The following is a 19,868-nucleotide window of genomic DNA, read 5'->3' as shown; positions in this document are numbered from 1 at the left end:
TTATTCCTACCTGTTGCTCCTACCTCCCTGTTCCATGGGAGCTTTATTTCATCTTCTAGGGTGTATACCCTTTTACAAAAATTTGTTGGAAATGGAAATACCTCGTGAACTAGGTCATTGTTTTTTGTATCCTCTTTCACATTCTTCAGACATTAGTGGGTGAATTCACAAAGCCTGGCTTCTTGCAAGAAGCAGCATGTTGATCAGTGTGTCATGGGAAAGGATCCTTGTGTTTGCTGATTCTTTACTTCATTGTTGGAGTGACCAGTTTGGTGATGTCACTGATAAGTCATTTCACATCGTCAGAGGTATTAGAGGTGTTACAAGAGGAGCAATCATCTGCTTTTGGGACAGCTTGCAACAGAAAAATGCCAAAGAGTGCAGAATTTTGTATCAAGCACTTAGGACACTCCTTGGGCCCTTTCCTCATTCCCAAACTATTCTTCCATAGGTTACAGTTTACAAGACAGGCCGAGGCTTTGGCCTCCAACCACTCAGTTCACAGGAGTGAGCTTTAAACCACAGCCTGATGGGAGTTGGAACAAGCCATCTTTATGATACTGTGCCCTGTTTGCTGCTATGAAATCTAGAAATCCAATTCTCTCCCACCTCCTGAATTTTTGTGGCTTTCTAGGTCTTCTCTCTTCCTTCGTGGAGGTGGAGTCCATCAAAAGGCACTTCAAGAGCCGGCTGGTGGGCACGGTGCTCAACGGGTACCTGTGCTTGAGGAAGCTGGTGGTGCAGAGGACAAAGCTGATTGATGAGACCCAGGACATGCTGCTGGAGATGCTGGAGGACATGACAACAGGTAAAACCACCTGTGTTCCCGAAATCCAGCCGTTGGATCAACCAAGATGAAAAAGCAGAACAGCCACACAAAGAACTTTTCTAAATGACTGCTGTAGTCAGGGGGGTTCATGGCTTCAGTATTTCCTGTTGGCACAGAAAAGTTGAATAGCATTTCTAGTCTCCTCTTATTTCCAGGAATCTCAGCCTCCTCCTGTTTATGGGGCTGTTTTACTGCAGCCCAGCTATGCAGAGGTTTTCCTAGTAACCCTACCAATAAATCCCTTTCATCTTTCACCGAGGGGATTCGCAAAAGAAGAGAGCACCAAAGCGTGGGGCCGACTGCAGGAGGATTTATTGTGTGTGCTGAGTTCAAGTGGAATCTATAAAATTGACTCCAGTATCCATTTTAATGCTCCCTTTTGTTGGCAGGCACAGAGTCTGAGACCAAGGCGTTCATGGCAGTGTGCATAGAGACCGCCAAGCGTTACAGCCTCGACGACTACCGGACCCCAGTGTTCATCTTCGAGAGGCTCTGCAGCATCATCTACCCTGTGAGTGGGGCAGGGCTGCACCACCAGGAGAGTCACACTGCCTAAACCGAGCCAGGGAGTGCTTTGGGCAGGACTTAGAGATTGTCCAGTGCCACCCCCTGCCATGGCAGGGACACCTTCCACTATCCCAGGTTGCTCTGAGCCCCGTCCAACCTGGCCTTGGACACTTCCAGGGGTGAGGCAGCCACAGCTGCTCTGGGCACCCTGTGCCAGGGCCTCACCCTCATAGGGAGGAATTTCTTCCCAGTATCTGACCTAAATTTCCCCTCTTCCAGCTTAAACCCATTCCCCCTTGTCCTGTCACTCCAGTTCCTGATGAACAGTCCCTCTCTGGCTTCCCTGGAGCCCCTTCAGACCATGGGAGGTGCTCTGAGGTCTCCACACAACTTTCTGTTCTCCAGACTGAACATTCTCATCTCTTCCCAGTCCTCTGAGCAACTCTGTGGCCTCCTCTGCACTTGCTCCAACAGTTTCATGTCCTTTTTTTGTTGAGGAGGCACAGGACTGTGTGCAGTGCTCCAGGTGGGGTCTCATGATAGAGGAGGACAATCACCGCCAACCACCTCTAGCAACCCTAGATCTGGTTCCTTTTCCCCAGGAACAGCAGTGTCTGCAGTCATGGTTTGCCATTAGCCAGTGCAGATCTGTATCCCAGTGTATCCCAGTGTATCCCATTTGGGAGGTCGCTGTTCAAGTTCCCTGAGGAATTTGGTTGCTGAATGATCCTGGAGATCCTCTGAGTGTGGCATGCAGAGCAGATGCAGCAGTGGGGAAAGGAGTGAAGGTTTAGGGACATCCTGCCATAAAAATGCAGGAATGGGAGCATGGTTAGGGAAAAACTTACTTACTCTGTCTCTGCTGCTGCTCTTTAGGAAGAGAATGAAGTCACCGAGTTCTTTGTCACTCTGGAGAAAGACCCCCAGCAGGAAGACTTCCTGCAGGGCAGGATGCCAGGGAATCCCTACAGCAGTAACGAGCCTGGCATTGGGCCTCTCATGAGGGACATCAAGAACAAGATCTGTCAGGACTGTGACCTGGTGGCTCTGCTGGAGGACGACAGCGGGATGGAGGTGAGAATTTCTTGAGGTGGGGATTTCTTGCACAGACCTGTGGGATGCTGGTTTTGGGCAGCTGGTGGTTGCTGGGGTGGTGATGCAACAACCTGAGCTTGTTCTTGACTTGTTCTTCTCTCCCTTTCAGCTTCTGGTGAACAACAAGATCATCAGTCTGGATCTGCCTGTGGCTGAGGTCTACAAGAAGGTGTGGTGTCCCACAAACGAGGTGTGTGTTACCTTTGTACGTGTTAACAGCACAGAGCACCCATCCTTCATACCAAAAAAAAAAAAAGAGGGGGAAAAATCAAAATCACACGAGTCAGGATTTATTTCCTGGCATGTAATTTATTGGGTGTAACTGCTCAGCACCTTTTGGTGCTCTGTTAGGACAGATCGTGCACAGCCCTGCAACGTGAGTGATTGCAGAGCACTGCCCCAGGTGAGCTGTGTCCTGTGTCACGTGTGACTCTTCCTGAGGAACAAACTCCCTGTGCTCCCTTGGGGAGAGCTGAACGTTGTCACTGCCTTTCAAAGCACATTTCACACTCCATCTGCACACGACAGTTCAATGTGTGTGTACACACAGGGACACCAGATTGCTCATCAGTCTGTGCTTCGGGGACGAACCCAAGTTAGTTGTGCACAGAACATCCAATGGTTCTCCATATTTGCACTTCTGCTCTCGTGGTTTTCATCAGCATCTCAGGCACTTGGCAGATTCATCCTCCCAGTTTGCTTTTCATAGTATTTGTTGAGTGTTTTTCACATGAAGAAATGGACCCAACAGTCTTGAGGGTCCAGTCCCCCATGTCATGCTGAGCTTGTTCCAGAGGTGGATGTGGTCCAGACCAAGCTCTTCCCTTCTTTCCTCGTAGCCACTAAAATAAACTCCCAGTGAGGCCATCAGGCTCAATCTTGCCCACTACAGATATGTTCTTAGAGGCGCTTGAGATCATACAACAAGACTGATTTGCCCAGCATTTCTTGGTCATTCCTCATTTCCTCCTGGCCTCAAATCACCTTTGAAACCTCAGTTTCCTGAAATCATTTGTGGGAAGAATTCAAACAAAGTGCCAGTTAGCAGTGAATGAAGATAAAATGGGCCTCATTAATGCTTTATTTCAGTAACAAAGCCTTCAGTACTGCAAAATCGAGCCCAGACCTTGTGAGGGATAATTTTTTAGCGAGGTACCAACCTGGAAAGGGAAGTGAGGTGCTGGTGTTAATCTGTGAGTTCTGATTTGAATTCTGATCCAGTCTCTGGTGGAAATGATCCCTGTGCTGCCCCTGGGAGCAGCGAGGAGCTGTTCCCGTGGGATGCCAGGCCGGAGCTGACGTGCAGCTCTCCCAGGCAGCAGCTCTGATGGTGAAAGGCAGAGTTTGCTCAGCATTCCTGTGGATGAACAGCTTTCATCTGTCTTCCTTTGTGAGCACCTCCTGGAGCCGCCCGTTCCCTGGGAGCGACAGGCGCACAAGAAACGCAACCTCAGGCCCCTTTTTGTTTCCCTTGTCTCTCAGTGGCTTTTTTTGTTCATCTGCCGTTTTACCAGGGCCCCTGTGGTGTTAATTGCTGGTCGCCAGCGTGGCCTTTGAGCAGATCTTCCCCCCGGGGCTTTCCCTGTGCTTATGTATTTGCAGTGACATTAAGCACTGCTTATTCCACATTAGGCTTAGCACGATCCCTGACAGGTTTTCTCTTGCAAGGTCTCCTGCTCCCAAATCTGGGATTTTTCTTTTCTGCTTTTTATTCAGACCTATGGATTAAAAATGGAAAGTTTCGTGATATGCTGTCAGTATTTCCAGCTGGAAATGCATCTGGAAAACTGTCCCTTTCTCAGGGTAAAAGCACGGCTTTTTTGGCTGCATCATTTCAGTGAGGTACTGTCTTACTGAAAGCTCATTAAATTGCCTTTCACTCCTCCTCCGTTTGCCATCACTGCAGATTTTATCTGTTTGAAAGCATTCGTCCAATTAGCCTGTCCTGCTTCATTTCCTGGGCTGTGCCTGCTCCCTGTATTTCCCAGGTATGCTGTGCCATACTCTCTGAGGAAAGGTTGCCATGGAAAGCAGGTGTTCCTTTGCAGATGAACCCGTTTTCCTTGGCTAAACCTTTCACTGGTGCTGAAGGAAACCTGGAGGAGATGTAAGGAGGAAGAGACTGTTCATTACCAGTCTGTCAATTAATTGGCAGTGCCAAGAAAAGCTGGACAGACCTAGGGATGAGTTATTGATGTTTTTGCAGGTGGCTCTACTGTTGTTTTTAATTCATCTCAGGAAGGGGAGGATGAGGGAGGGAAAGATTTCCCTGTGTTACCATCCTCGGGTGAAACAGCACGAGGGAGAGCTGGGGCTGCAGTGTCTGCACACCCTGAAACCAGAACCAGGCTTGTGCACAAGTGCCCAGAGATACAATTAATGAAAAGCTCTGCTCTTGCAGGGGGAGCCCATGAGGATCATTTACCGCATGCGGGGGTTACTGGGAGATGCAACGGAGGAATTCATCGAGTCCCTCGACTCCACCACTGGTAATGCATTTGTCTGCTGAAAGCTGGGATTAGATTTGAAATCTGAGGTTTGCTGCAGAGCAATGACATTATTATCCTCACAGCAGTGAGCTTAAAGTTGATTGACGTTGCTTTTGCTGCATTTACCTGCTTCACCTCGAGTGAAGGAGGATTTTAACAGCGCTTTAAAGCTGTGCTTCAAATGGGAGCACTTGCATGGCACGGGGACCATTCTGCCCAGCCCTTCTTCATCTTCCTGCTCTTAATTCTTTTTGAATTCCATACAACTGAAGTGACTTGAATTGCTGGTAAATGCGTGCTGCTCTACGCCCCATTTCTGCTTCCACTGCACGAGCCTGTCCCTGTGGCTGCTCCTGTCCTCACCACCCGTGTCTGTCCTGCAGATGAGGAGGAGGATGAGGAAGAAGTGTATAAGATGGCAGGAGTGATGGCCCCCTGTGGAGGCCTGGAGTGCATGCTCAACAGACTGACTGGGATCAAGGACTTCAAGCAGGGCCGGCACCTCTTAACCGTGAGTCTCCCTTTGGCTCTGGGGTCAGGAGTTACAGGGTGCAAAATGCCACAGGCATCCATGAGGTTTAGACAATCTCCTCTGAGCTCTCCCATTCCTCTTGGTTAACAATTCCTTACAGAACTTGAAGTGTGTAGAAGCTGAGGAGTTGGTAAGACTAAATCCTGTCTCTCTCTAGCGTTTCCTGCCTTGGCCTTACATGAAAACCAAAGCTGTGCTAAGATGTACATATAGATGTAAAAATCTGGGCTGAACTGTACCCCAGAAGTGTAATCAGGTGTATTCCTGGGTGCTTTTAGTTTCAGCAAAATCCCCCCCTCGCTGTGCAGGTACCACAGAGATCCCTTGTCTGTGTTTTTTGTAGGTGCTGCTAAAACTCTTCAGTTACTGTGTGAAGGTGAAAATAAACCGGCAGCAGCTGGTCAAGCCAGAGATGAACACTCTGAATGTCATGCTGGGGACTCTCAACTTGGTAAGGACAGCCTCGTCTTCCAGAAGTGTTGTTTCCATGGATTCCAATGAATTTAAGCCACTTCTGGCTGCCCTGCTGCCTTGTGGCAGCTATGAGAGATGGGAAATGTTGCTGTGCTGGCGCTGCAAATGATCCCCTGGACGTTCCTTATCTGGTGTGGGTGCAAGTGTGGGGGGCAGTTAAACCACCTGGTGTTCCAGTGCCTCCTCCCACCTCAAACCAGTGGCTGCTGGTGTTCCAGTGCCTCCTCCCACCTCAAACCAGTGACTGCTGGTGTTCCAGTGCCTCCTCCCACCTCAAACCAGTGACTGCTGGTGTTCCAGTGCCTCCTCCCACCTCAAACCAGTGGCTGCTGGTGTTCCAGTGCCTCTTCCCACCTCAAACCAGTGACTGCTGGTGTTCCAGTGCCTCTTCCCACCTCAAACCAGTGACTGCTGGTGTTCCAGTGCCTCCTCCCACCTCAAACCAGTGGCTGCTGGTGTTCCAGTGCCTCTTCCCACCTCAAACCAGTGACTGCTGGTGTTCCATTGCCTCCTCCCACCTCAAACCAGTGACTGCTGGTGTTCCAGTGCCTCTTCCCACCTCAAACCAGTGACTGCTGGTGTTCCAGTGCCTCCTCCCACCTCAAACCAGTGGCTGCTGGTGTTCCAGTGCCTCTTCCCACCTCAAACCAGTGACTGCTGGTGTTCCATTGCCTCCTCCCACCTCAAACCAGTGACTGCTGGTGTTCCAGTGCCTGCTCCCACCTCAAACCAGTGACTGCTGGTGTTCCAGTGCCTCCTCCCACCTCAAACCAGTGACTGCTGGTGTTCCAGTGCCTCTTCCCACCTCAAACCAGTGACTGCTGGTGTTCCAGTGCCTCTTCCCACCTCAAACCAGTGACTGCTGGTGTTCCAGTGCTTCCTCCCACCTCAAACCAGTGACTGCTGGTGTTCCAGTGCCTCTTCCCACCTCAAACCAGTGACTACTGGTGTTCCAGTGCCTCTTCCCACCTCAAACCAGTGGCTGCTGGTGTTCCAGTGCCTGCTCCCACCTCAAACCAGTGACTGCTGGTGTTCTAGTGCCTCTTCCCACTTCAAACCAGTGGCTGCTGGTGTTCCAGAGCCTCCTCCCACCTCAAACCAGTGACTACTGGTGTTCCAGTGCCTCTTCCCACCTCAAACCAGTGACTGCTGGTGTTCCAGTGCCTCTTCCCACCTCAAACCAGTGACTGCTGGTGTTCCAGTGCCTCTTCCCACCTCAAACCAGTGGCTGCTGGTGTTCCAGTGCCTCTTCCCACCTCAAACCAGTGACTGCTGGTGTTCCAGTGCCTCTTCCCACCTCAAACCAGTGACTGCTGGTGTTCCAGTGCTTCCTCCCACCTCAAACCAGTGGCTGCTGGTGTTCCAGTGCCTCCTCCCACCTCAAACCAGTGGCTGCTGGTGTTCCAGTGCCTCTTCCCACCTCAAACCAGTGACTGCTGGTGTTCCAGTGCCTCTTCCCACCTCAAACCAGTGACTGCTGGTGTTCCAGTGCCTCCTCCCACCTCAAACCAGTGACTGCTGGTGTTCCAGTGCCTCTTCCCACCTCAAACCAGTGACTGCTGGTGTTCCAGTGCCTCCTCCCACCTCAAACCAGTGGCTGCTGGTGTTCCAGTGCCTCTTCCCACCTCAAACCAGTGACTGCTGGTGTTCCATTGCCTCCTCCCACCTCAAACCAGTGACTGCTGGTGCTCCAGTGCCTGCTCCCACCTCAAACCAGTGACTGCTGGTGTTCCAGTGCCTCCTCCCACCTCAAACCAGTGACTGCTGGTGTTCCAGTGCCTCTTCCCACCTCAAACCAGTGACTGCTGGTGTTCCAGTGCCTCTTCCCACCTCAAACCAGTGACTGCTGGTGTTCCAGTGCTTCCTCCCACCTCAAACCAGTGACTGCTGGTGTTCCAGTGCCTCTTCCCACCTCAAACCAGTGACTACTGGTGTTCCAGTGCCTCTTCCCACCTCAAACCAGTGGCTGCTGGTGTTCCAGTGCCTCCTCCCACCTCAAACCAGTGACTGCTGGTGTTCTAGTGCCTCTTCCCACTTCAAACCAGTGGCTGCTGGTGTTCCAGAGCCTCCTCCCACCTCAAACCAGTGACTACTGGTGTTCCAGTGCCTCTTCCCACCTCAAACCAGTGACTGCTGGTGTTCCAGTGCCTCTTCCCACCTCAAACCAGTGACTGCTGGTGTTCCAGTGCCTCTTCCCACCTCAAACCAGTGGCTGCTGGTGTTCCAGTGCCTCTTCCCACCTCAAACCAGTGGCTGCTGGTGTTCCAGTGCCTCTTCCCACCTCAAACCAGTGACTGCTGGTGTTCCAGTGCCTCTTCCCACCTCAAACCAGTGGCTGCTGGTGTTCCAGTGCCTCTTCCCACCTCAAACCAGTGGCTGCTGGTGTTCCAGTGCCTCTTCCCACCTCAAACCAGTGGCTGCTGGTGTTCCAGTGCCTCTTCCCACCTCAAACCAGTGACTGCTGGTGTTCCAGTGCCTCCTCCCACCTCAAACCAGTGACTGCTGGTGTTCCAGTGCCTCTTCCCACCTCAAACCAGTGACTGCTGGTGTTCCAGTGCCTCTTCCCACCTCAAACCAGTGACTGCTGGTGTTCCAGTGCCTCTTCCCACCTCAAACCAGTGACTGCTGGTGTTCCAGTGCCTCTTCCCACCTCAAACCAGTGGCTGCTGGTGTTCCAGTGCCTCTTCCCACCTCAAACCAGTGGCTGCTGGTGTTCCAGTGCCTCTTCCCACCTCAAACCAGTGACTGCTGGTGTTCCAGTGCCTCCTCCCACCTCAAACCAGTGACTGCTGGTGTTCCAGTGCCTCTTCCCACCTCAAACCAGTGACTGCTGGTGTTCCAGTGCCTCTTCCCACCTCAAACCAGTGGCTGCTGGTGTTCCAGTGCCTCTTCCCACCTCAAACCAGTGGCTGCTGGTGCTCCAGTGCCTCCTCCCACCTCAAACCAGTGGCTGCTGGTGTTCCAGTGCCTGCTCCCACCTCAAACCAGTGACTGCTGGTGTTCCAGTGCCTCTTCCCACCTCAAACCAGTGGCTGCTGGTGTTCCAGTGCCTCTTCCCACCTCAAACCAGTGGCTGCTGGTGTTCCAGTGCCTCCTCCCACCTCAAACCAGTGACTGCTGGTGTTCCAGTGCCTCTTCCCACCTCAAACCAGTGACTGCTGGTGCTCCAGTGCCTGCTCCCACCTCAAACCAGTGACTGCTGGTGTTCCAGTGCTTCCTCCCACCTCAAACCAGTGACTGCTGGTGCTCCAGTGCCTCTTCCCACCTCAAACCAGTGGCTGCTGGTGTTCCAGTGCCTCTTCCCACCTCAAACCAGTGGCTGCTGGTGTTCCAGTGCCTCTTCCCACTCAAACCAGTGACTACTGGTGTTCCAGTGCCCCTTCCCACCTCAAACCAGTGACTGCTGGTGTTCCAGTGCCTCTTCCCACCTCAAACCAGTGGCTGCTGGTGTTCCAGTGCCTGCTCCCACCTCAAACCAGTGACTGCTGGTGTTCCAGTGCCTCTTCCCACCTCAAACCAGTGGCTGCTGGTGTTCCAGTGCCTCTTCCCACCTCAAACCAGTGGCTGCTGGTGTTCCAGTGCCTGCTCCCACCTCAAACCAGTGACTGCTGGTGTTCTAGTGCCTCTTCCCACCTCAAACCAGTGACTGCTGGTGTTCTAGTGCCTCTTCCCACCTCAAACCAGTGACTGCTGGTGCTCCAGTGCCTGCTCCCACCTCAAACCAGTGACTGCTGGTGTTCTAGTGCCTCTTCCCACCTCAAACCAGTGACTGCTGGTGCTCCAGTGCCTCCTCCCACCTCAAACCAGTGGCTGCTGGTGTTCCAGTGCCTCTTCCCACCTCAAACCAGTGACTGCTGGTGTTCCAGTGCCTCTTCCCACCTCAAACCAGTGACTGCTGGTGTTCCAGTGCCTGCTCCCACCTCAAACCAGTGACTGCTGGTGCTCCAGTGCCTGCTCCCACCTCAAACCAGTGACTGCTGGTGTTCTAGTGCCTCTTCCCACCTCAAACCAGTGACTGCTGGTGCTCCAGTGCCTGCTCCCACCTCAAACCAGTGACTGCTGGTGTTCCAGTGCTTCCTCCCCCCTCAAACCAGTGGCTGCTGGTGCTCCCCTGAGTGCCCCCATGTCTTGCAGGCTCTGGTGGCTGAGCAGGAGAGCAAGGACAGCGGGGGAGCAGCTGTGGCCGAGCAGGTGCTCAGCATCATGGAGATCATTCTGGATGAATCCAACGCGGAGCCTCTGAGCGAGGACAAGGTGGGTGCCCGGGGCCCCTTGCCTGGGATTCAAGGCTTGCACATCCCTGCTCACGGGGATGCTGGGCTCCAGGAGCTGCAGGGGGGTGCTGATGGAGTCTGAGCCTCCTTACACTTCTGGCAGGTCTTGGGGAAGGGCTCAAGGAGGGCCCTGAAGCAAAAGCACTGCGAGGCTTCGTTAGGATGGGTCTTGCACAGTTGGGTGAGGGTTGTTAGGCACTGCTTGGATCCTTTCCTTCCTGCTTTGGGCCACAGGCCAGGGAGAGACAAGAAAAGACACAGCTTGGCCTTGTTTTTTGAAGTGATTTTGTATGTGTTGAAAACATGATTGATTTTCCAGCTAATTGAGAATAAAATGAATCTCAACCAGACTGACAACAAGAAGAGTTTCTCACTCATCTTTTGAAGCTGTGGGTGGACAGGAATCTGGTGTGCTTCGGGTTGGAATTATTAGACTTTTGCCTGGAAAATGCTTTAACAGTAGGTGGAATAAGCCAGCTGTCAGCTAGAGGAGTTGATACTGATGCCTTGAGGTGGCCACCTGAAAGCAGAGGCTAGACAAAAATATGAGAATAAAAGGAGGTATTTATTTGAAGGGCCTTCAAAGGTACACCCTGGGCAGTCCAAAGCCTATGTCCAAGATGGACCCTGGGTCACGGGTCCTTCACACTTTTATAAGTTTGGTCCATTTGCATGTCAGGGTTAATTCTCCAATTATTACCCCAAGTCTGCCCCTCCTCTTCAGAGCCTTTTAGTTTGCACATTTTGGGGCCTGGGACAATCGAGGTGTCCTCGAAGAGCAAACCTAGAGAGGCTTTGTTATGTCTGACCAGCATGAGAGAACAGCAGCTACCAGGCCACACTTCAGCTTCAGAGTGACACACCAAGCAGTACAGGATTTGAAAAATCTAAAAGTTAAAACCTAAGGCATCAATACCATCCCACAAGACCTTTGGGAACGAGGCTGGGTTTTATTTTTATCAGCAACTACCCCTTCACAACTGGAGTAGTCCTCCAGCTACCAGAGTGAGGATTTTCTTGTCGATTGATCCCTGAATGTAAATCCTGCTCTTCTTCCTTCCCAGGGCAACCTGCTCCTCACGGGGGACAAGGACCAGCTGGTGATGCTGCTGGACCAGATCAACAGCACCTTCGTGCGCTCCAACCTGAGCGTGCTGCAGGGGCTGCTGCGCATCATCCCCTACCTGTCCTTCGGGGAGATGGAGAAGATGCAGATCCTGGTGGATCGGTTCAAGCCCTACTGTAACTTCGATAAGTACGTTGGCACAGTTCAGCTAAAAGCCCCTGAAATCAGCTGTACTGCCACATCTCTACCTTTATTTCCTCACTGGTGCTTGCTCCAGTGTAACGCCAGGCTTCAGCTTCATTTCCTCTTTCACTTCTAAGCCATTTTTGAAAGAAATGTGTGAGCTCTAGCTTGAGAAATAGGTCCTTAGAGAGCATTGTGAGGTGACAGGGGCCTGAGTGGCTTTTCTGAGTCTCTGAGCTGGGGCAGGTACATCATGCAGTGATAATGAAAATGAGAACTACAGGCAGAGTTACCATTTCTTCTCTTTGTTCAGGTATGATGAGGAGCACAGTGGAGATGATAAAGTTTTCCTAGACTGCTTCTGTAAAATAGCAGCAGGAATAAAGAACAACAGCAACGGCCATCAGCTGAAAGATCTCATCCTGCAGAAGGGAATCACACAGAATGCCCTGGATTACATGAAAAAGCACATTCCCAGTGCAAAGAAGTAAGAGTCACTATTTAATGTGTGTGGTTAATGTGTGTGAGTGTCCTGGACATCCTCCTCATTCCATCCCCACAATCTCCCAAGAAATCCATGAACAAGTGCACGTTCAGGAGCATTCAGAGATCTGGTGAGGCAGTGCACGTACAGGGATGAGCTAAAAAGCCTGAAATCCTCCCATTTGGTACCCATCCAAGCTGATTCCTTGGATATCACCATCCTCGTGTTTCCTGCCTGTCCCCTCCTGTTGCACGGCAACAGAGTTTTTGCTGTTGGTGGCCAACTCATGGACATAAATTCCCCAGGCTAAGAGTTGGCACCGTGGCTGTGCACAGCATGGAAGTGGGAGTGTGGCTGTCCCTTCATTAATTAGCTGACGAGGGACACGGGGGAGGGAGTCCTCCCTGCAGCCTGGAGCCGTGCTGCTGGCTGGGACACTGGCCCTCAGCTGCTGCCTCTGGTTTTCCATGCAGTTTGGATGCAGACATATGGAAGAAGTTCTTATCTCGACCTGCACTTCCTTTTATCCTGCGCCTGCTCCGAGGCCTTGCGACGCAGCACCCTGCAACACAGGTGAGGAGACTGCCCGGGAGGCACGGGGGACGTGCCTGCATTGTCACTCTGCTTTGGGCCTGGAGCTCAGGGTTAATTCCTCTAAGAGTTGGTTCTGCACTCATTTCTCTTGGGTTTTGTTATCCTCACCATAGCTGGAACAGTTTTGCTCACAGCTTTTCTCTGCCAGAAGATGTTGGTTCTAGTCTGATAGGAATTTTCTTAGGGGGATAAAGCAGAGAAGATCCAGTTCTCCTGATCTTACCTGTTCCAAGAATATGAAAGCCTGTTTGGAATCCCAAAGTAGGCATAGATATGGAAGCTGTTCAGGTATTCCCTGGGCAAGTTCTGCCTTTGCAGAGCATCCTCTGGGTTTTGTGTGTCACACGACAAGATTGGGAACGTGACTTTGTGTCTTTGTCTTGATGCCTTGAGCCTCTGCTGGGCAGCTTTGGGCATCATCTGGAAAAGTCAGAGATTCTGACTTGAGTATTTCCTCCTGCTGTGTGTTGTGAGACTGGCACACCGATGTGAAAAGAAGGTAATTATTGATAAGCTCCTCAGGGTGTGATTGTTGGTGTTTGAAGGCATCGATACAGTGTCTTACCAAAAAATAAACGTTTTATCCAACATCCCCATCTGAGCTCTTGGTAATGGCCAGCAGAGAGGCAAATTGCCCCAGTGTTACACACAGCTTTAGGGCTCAGGGGCATTAAAAAAGGAAGGAAGACACTTGTTGCAGCTCAGGGCTGCTGTCCCCGTGGGATTAGAGGGGACAGGCCCTGTCCTGAGCCCCTGTTCCTGAGCAGTGCTGCGTTCCCATCCCTGCCAGGTGCTAATAGGAACAGACTCCATCACCAACCTGCACAAACTGGAGCAGGTGTCGAGTGACGAAGGGATTGGGACACTGGCAGAGAACCTCCTGGAGGCACTGAGGGAACACCCCGAGGTGAACAAGAAGATCGACGCCGCGCGGAAGGAGACGCGCGCCGAGAAGAAGAGGATGGCCATGGCCATGAGGCAGAAGGCCTTGGGCACCCTGGGCATGACGGTAATGGCTGGGTCATTCAGGGGCTTTTCTTCCTTGCCCTGCTCAAAGTGCCTCAGCAGGAAGTGTGTAAAATGATTTCTTGATGGGTATTGCAGAGCTCCAGCCCCCAGCTTGCCTGGTGCTGCCGGAGAGGGAACACGGCTGCTGGGAAGTGGGATGGGCATTCCAGTGCCAGTGGTGGGGCTGGTGTGGTTTGTCATTCTGTTTAACCTGCTTGAGCTTTTTTCTCTTCCAGACAAATGAGAAGGGCCAGGTGGTGACCAAGACTGCGCTGCTTAAACAGATGGAGGAGCTGATAGAGGAACCGGGACTGACCTGCTGCATCTGCCGGGAGGGATACAAGTTCCAGGTAGTGGGAGCTAAAAGTTCCATGTCATGGTGGATGGGAGATGCAAGTTTCAGGTAAAGGGAGATTCAGTTTTCAGGTAATGGGAGCTAAAAGTTCCACGTCATGGTGGATGGGAGATGCAAGTTTCAGGTAAAGGGAGATTCAGTTTTCAGGTAATGGGAGATAGAAGTTCCAGGTGAAGGGAGATTCAACTTCCAGGTGAAGGGAGGTGCATTTTCGGAGCCCTCTCACCTCCTAAGGGGACTTGCCAGTGTCTGGCTGCACAAGTGTTGGCACTGGAAGATCAGGAAGTCTCAGGGTTGGTTCTTGAGATCAGTAATTCCAGAGGTGGCTGGGAAGTGGAAGTGTGTTTTCAGTGAAAGCTGGAAAAACACAGTATCAGTTTAAGCTTGAGGTGGGGACTGGGAGAGATTCAATTCAGTGTGGTGTGGAAAGAGCAGGAAATGTGACCTGTTGCAGAGCTGAGTGGTTTCTAAGCCAGCTGTGTGTCCTTGCAGCCCACCAAGGTACTGGGGATTTACACCTTCACCAAGCGCGTGGCGCTCGAGGAGTTTGAGAACAAGCCCCGCAAGCAGCAGGGCTACAGCACCGTGTCTCACTTCAACATCGTGCACTACGACTGCCACCTGGCAGCTGTGAGGTACAGGCTGCCCACAGCCTGGGGCTGAGGGCCTTTCAGGGTGGTTTGGGGTCACGACACTCACCGTGGAACTCGGGGTGGGTGGGCTTGGTTGTTGGTCACTTTGCAGCCACTTCTCTGTCAGGGTCTGCTTTGATATTCTTCCCTTCTCTGTCAGGGTCTGCTTCCACAGCTTCTCTCAGTGTCCAGGCCTGGACTGTGCCAAGGCCAGCAGCTGTGGGCTCGTCATTTTTGGGATGTTTCCTTAGACAAAAGCTTGCATCCTCCTGACTTGCCCGCTCCCTTTCTCCGTGCAGACTCGCTCGGGGCCGTGAGGAGTGGGAGAGCGCAGCCCTGCAAAATGCCAACACCAAGTGCAATGGGCTCCTGCCCGTGTGGGGGCCCCACGTGCCTGAGTCTGCTTTTGCCACGTGCTTGGCACGGTGAGTACAGAGAGGTTCTTCCCCAGCTGGTTGCATCTGGGTGAGTCAGAGCCTTGCCACAGACTCCTCTGAAATCTTGGCATCAGGGGTGGTGCAGCTGAATCTTGGTAAAACTGAGCCCTTTCAGGTTCTACCATCAAGAGTGAATCTCCTAAAGAATACAGGTGTCTGTTTGCTCCTTGGCTTCGTGTAAATAATTTCGGTGCCTCCTTAGCCCCCACTCACTGCTGAAGGTGCAATGTTGATTCATTTGTATGAAAGAAACCTTCTGGTGCCAGTGGATTCCCTGGGGTAGATTTCCAGACTTCTCTGGGATGGTAGTGAGGTATTTGAGCACCTACCTGGAGCAGATGGAGATGCTGTTGGCAGGATTCTGGTTCACCTCGTGCTGGGTTTGTAATGTCACATTAGAAATTTGAACCTGACAGGGTGTAGGTGTAGATGAGATATTGGTAAGAAAGTCTTCCCTGTGAAGGGGTGTGCACTGGCACAAGATGCCCAGAGAAGCTGTGGCTGCCCCATCCCTGGAAATGTCCAAGGCCAGGCTGGACGGGGCTTGGAGCAAGCTGGGATAGTGGAAGGTGTCCCTGCCCATGGCAGGGGGTGGCACTGGGTACTCTTTAATGTCCCTCCCAATCCCAGTGTGGGATTCTGTGGGATCAGGAGTGGTAACCTCCTGGGAGCATTTCAGCCAGGGAGCTGTATCCCAGGTCCTGGACATGGGAAAACAGTATTGATGAGTGGACAGATATCTGCAGATGGAATTGGATTTGCCAGAGTGAGCCGAGAGGCTCCCTTTGGGGAGGTTAATCCAAGGTAGCAGGGGCTGCCCTTGTGCAGCCTCCTCACTCTCTAACGCTTCTCTGGGCCATCCTTGCTTGGGTTCTGGGCTGTGCTGGGCCAGGAGGAGCCTGGTGAAGGTTTCCCTGCTGTTTTGCAGACACAACACGTACCTCCAGGAGTGCACGGGGCAGAGGGAGCCCACGTACCAGCTCAACGTGCACGACATCAAACTGCTGTTCCTGCGCTTCGCCATGGAGCAGTCGTTCAGCATCGACACCGGGGGAGGCGGCCGGGAGAGCAACATCCACCTCATCCCCTACATCATCCACACCGTGCTCTACGTGCTCAACACGTCAGTGCCACCCTCACCCTGCCCTCCCTCAGCTCTGGGCGCTGCACTCTGGGCTCTGCTTTGTGCACGGGGCAGGAAAGATGGGAAATCACACAAAGTTTTAGGAGGAACGGGATTGCACATCTTAAGTAGGTTGTTAAGGATTTACATTGTTGGGAGTGAAGCCTGGACATGCCGGATAACAGGGAGCCTATTGAGTAAAAGCAATTGGGAATTAGCTTCTCTTTCCATTCTAGATGTAATTATTACCTCTGGGGTGAGCAACAGGGTTATTACATTAAAGAAACTCTGCCAGCTTAATTTTCTCCTGAGCAGGCAGAAGAGACACTGCGATGAAGTAATTGTTAGTTGAGAACTTAACCCTGATATCATTTTATTCAGTGTTCAAATAACACAGTTTTGTTTCCAGATTCGACATCCTGGAATTCTCCTAGAGGAGGGTTCAGGTCCATCAGATTTTCCTGATATTTTTAATTATTTTTTTGGGCTATCATTATTATTTTTTACCAATAAACAGCAGTGCTTTGGCACTGCATTGAGGCTACATGGCCACATCCATAGGCACCCAGATGCTTTGGAATGCATGAGCTGGTTCTGATCCTGCAAAAATGGGATGCCCATATTTATCCTCTATTTGAGTAGTTAGCTATTAGTAAGTAATACTAATTAGATGAGGGTATAAATATTAAAATACACACCAAGGTCACTCCAAATGCAGTGCAGTGAAATCCCTTTCACTTTCCCGCCTGGAACTAATCAAGGTTTTGGCTGTAATACAATTTGTCTTTTGTTTTTAATATCTATCTCCGGATCCCTGTGCTATTGTTTTCCCAGGCCTTTGGGAGACAAATAAATGGAACTATTTGTTTCATCTTGTTAGGCTGCTGTTAGCACCACAGAGCCCAGAACCCACTGGGCAGACGTGGAAAAAGGCCTTCTGTACTTCCCAGACAGAATTATTAATACGAAATGGAGAAAACAAAGAGCTGCTGCTTGGCTCCCAACTGCATCTTCCAGCAGATGAAAAGGTCACACAACCCTGACAGCTTTATCTGCTGGGATGCTGGTTGTTGTCTGATAGGGAGAGTTTATTTCGCTTAAAAACCAAGGGTCTGACCTGGCTGGCAGCCTCTTCCTGGTGCAGCAAAGCCGTGGATGTGGTAAAGTGTGATGCAGCTTCCCAAAGTCTCCTGTGGCACGTGGTTTGCACTGTCACTTCTGGGGTGTCAGGACTCCTGGGACACTGGAGCTCTGGGGGGAAGGAGGAAAGTTATAAAATTATATTGATACAAGCTTGCAGTAAGTGCAGTGTCTCTGGGGTTTGAGTTTGGCCTCTATCTTCCCAGGGGTTGCTTTTGCAGTAGAGGAGTTGTGTAAATGGATCCAGGTTGGCTGCGGGAGCTGCAGTTGCTGTGCGGTGTCCCATGGGAGATGGTTCCACTCCAGTGCCCAGCCTGGCTGGCCTGGCTCCGTTTTTTTTCTCCAAAAAAAGGGAAAAATACCTCTACAGTGGTGTTGTCTTCCATTGGGGCAGTGGCAGCTGCCTGGCAAACCTCTCTAGTGGCACCCACAGCTCCAAGGAAAATGTGTTTGCTGGGCTTGCGTGCTTCACTGGGAGCAGATCCTCAGCCAGGGGATGAATTAGGGGGAAGCTGGTGATGCCCAGCTGTTTCCCTGTGCAGGGGGCACGGGCAGCCCCCCCCGAGCTCCTGGGGAGCAGCAGCTGAGCCCGCCGGGGCCGGAGCAGCCCCTGAGGCTTTCCTTGTGTTGCAGAACCCGGGCGACCTCGCGGGAGGAGAAGAACCTGCAGAGCTTCCTGGAGCAGCCCCGGGAGAAGTGGGTGGAGAGCGCCTTCGAGGTGGACGGGCCCCACTACTACACCGTGCTGGCCCTGCACATCTGTCCCCCAGAGAGGTGGAGGGCCATCCGCGGGGACATCCTCCGGCGCCTCCTCGTCACCTCCCACGCGCGCGTGGTGTCCCCGGGCGGAGCCAGCAGGTCAGTCCCCTCCCCTGGCTGGGCACCGCTCCTGTCGCTGGCACAGAGCCCCGCGGGTCACTGGCACAGTCACAGAGCTTGTGTCACCTTCACAGAGCCGCTCGTGTCACTGTCACACCCGCCCGTGTCACTGTCACAGAGCCACCGCGGCTTACGGGCAGAGTGTGTCGTTTACACCGGGTGTTAACCCCTCTGAGTAACCTTTGCACTCAGTGCTGCAGAGCTGCAGAGTCCCAGCCTGGCTTGGGCTGGGCTGGGCTGGGCTGGGCTGGGCTGGGCTGGGCTGGGCTGGGCTGGGTTGGGAGGGACCCAAAAGCCCCCCCAATGCCACCCCCTGCCATGGGCAGGGCCACCTCCCACAGCCCAGGTTGCTGCAAGCCCCATCCATCGTGGCCCTGAGCCCAGGGCTGCGATGAGCAGGAGCACTCAGTTCTGGGTGTTCTTGGAGTGGATCAATGAGCTGATCAATGGAAACGATGCTTTTCCTTCTTCCCTCCCCCAGCTCAGCACTGCAGCAGCTCCAGCCATGAGCTGTCTCCGAGCTGTGCCTCACTCCCTGTTTGCCTTGCTAAAGGAGCTCCTTCTGAGCCCTTTTGATCAGCACTCCAGCCTCCCTCAAATAGAAAAATAGAAATAGAAATCAAATGCCGTTGCTTTTTAAAAAGAAAAAAATCAATAGCAGCTGTCAGGCACTTGAAGCACGAGAATAAATGGCTGTGCCTGCCTGACAAAGGCACAATATTTCCAGAGAGGGAAAGGGAATTCCGGTTTCTGAAAGGATGATTTGAAATAGCTGTCATAATTAGGAATCAATTCATTATTATTCTAAGTCGCCTTAAAGGGCATTCTTATGTTGATGACATTAATTAGGTGTTTGATAAAGTCATTACATTGTAGTTGTACAAACCCAGCATGAACCAGTGCTCTTGGAAAAAGGAGAGAGCTCTGAAAGGGGCTCCTCTATTGATCTCTGTGCTGCTTTCGAGCTCCCCCTGGCTCCTGTTCCCTGTTTCCAGCTCCCTGTCTGAATCCTGGGGAAGAGGAGGGGTCCAGCAGATCCAGGAGATGTTGTCCTGGAGGCCCAGGGGTGTGCAGCTCTTCCTGTGGGCTGGCAGAGCAAAGCAGGGGGTGGGTTTGCAGCTTTTTAAACCCTCACTAAATGGTTCTGTATTGGAACAGGCAGAGGCAGGAACTTCCAGCTAAAGCATCCAATCTCTGGAATTTCAGGGGAGCACACTCAGAAATAGTGCTCGGGAATTATGTCAAGGTTTATTCAAGGGCTTTCTTTAATCTCTGCAGACTAAGGGAGCACAAAGCCTCCCTCTGATAAAGCCTCTCAGAAATTGCAATATGGCAATTCTGATTTCCAAGGGCTGTGCTTATTTATTCTTGTGGAAAATCAGGAAGAGGGCGATGGCTGGTGAAGCGCTCTGCAGATAAGTGCCAATATGTGGAATTTGTAGGCTGAGGCAGTGAGGAAGGCACCGGCTGTGACACCAGGGTGATGTCTGCATGCAAAGGATTAAAATGAGCATTCCATGGTCAGGGTGTTGTCTGGGAGCAGCTCCGTTCCGAGAACAGCAGGGTGAGGGCTGGGGACACTCAAGGACTCGCTGCTACCTGTGAGTCTCAGAGAGGGACAGGAGCTGCTGCAGGAGCCCACAGTGCATCTCAGAGCAGCTGAGGATCTTCTCCAGATCAGACACATCCTGTAAATCCCGGGAAGGTGCAGCAAGGCTCTGCATTCCCTCATTCCAAGGCAGCAAATCTCCACATTCCCTGTCCTGT

The 19,868-nt window shown here is 52.1% G+C and overlaps 1 protein-coding gene across 2 annotated transcripts in view; it reads left to right on the top strand.

Moving 5' to 3' along the window:
- The window catches only part of UBR4 (ubiquitin protein ligase E3 component n-recognin 4), an 87,070-nt gene that overhangs the window by 63,347 nt on the left and 3,855 nt on the right, over positions 1–19,868 (top strand). For both annotated transcript variants that reach the window (XM_069035017.1, XM_069035018.1), the window contains 17 exons: positions 635–808; positions 1,219–1,340; positions 2,213–2,410; positions 2,541–2,621; positions 4,833–4,920; positions 5,304–5,431; positions 5,796–5,903; positions 10,061–10,180; positions 11,265–11,455; positions 11,763–11,936; positions 12,407–12,506; positions 13,318–13,536; positions 13,772–13,885; positions 14,383–14,525; positions 14,822–14,947; positions 15,888–16,082; positions 17,856–18,080. In XM_069035017.1, the coding sequence (XP_068891118.1) occupies positions 635–808; positions 1,219–1,340; positions 2,213–2,410; positions 2,541–2,621; positions 4,833–4,920; positions 5,304–5,431; positions 5,796–5,903; positions 10,061–10,180; positions 11,265–11,455; positions 11,763–11,936; positions 12,407–12,506; positions 13,318–13,536; positions 13,772–13,885; positions 14,383–14,525; positions 14,822–14,947; positions 15,888–16,082; positions 17,856–18,080 (2,506 nt within the window). The remainder of the gene's footprint in view (positions 1–634; positions 809–1,218; positions 1,341–2,212; positions 2,411–2,540; positions 2,622–4,832; positions 4,921–5,303; positions 5,432–5,795; positions 5,904–10,060; positions 10,181–11,264; positions 11,456–11,762; positions 11,937–12,406; positions 12,507–13,317; positions 13,537–13,771; positions 13,886–14,382; positions 14,526–14,821; positions 14,948–15,887; positions 16,083–17,855; positions 18,081–19,868) is intronic.

This window comes from Aphelocoma coerulescens, chromosome 21 (assembly GCF_041296385.1).
Source record: "Aphelocoma coerulescens isolate FSJ_1873_10779 chromosome 21, UR_Acoe_1.0, whole genome shotgun sequence".
NCBI lineage: Eukaryota > Metazoa > Chordata > Aves > Passeriformes > Corvidae > Aphelocoma > Aphelocoma coerulescens.
The sequence above is the reverse complement of the archived record's forward strand: the minus strand, read 5'-3'. Positions and strand labels throughout refer to the sequence as shown.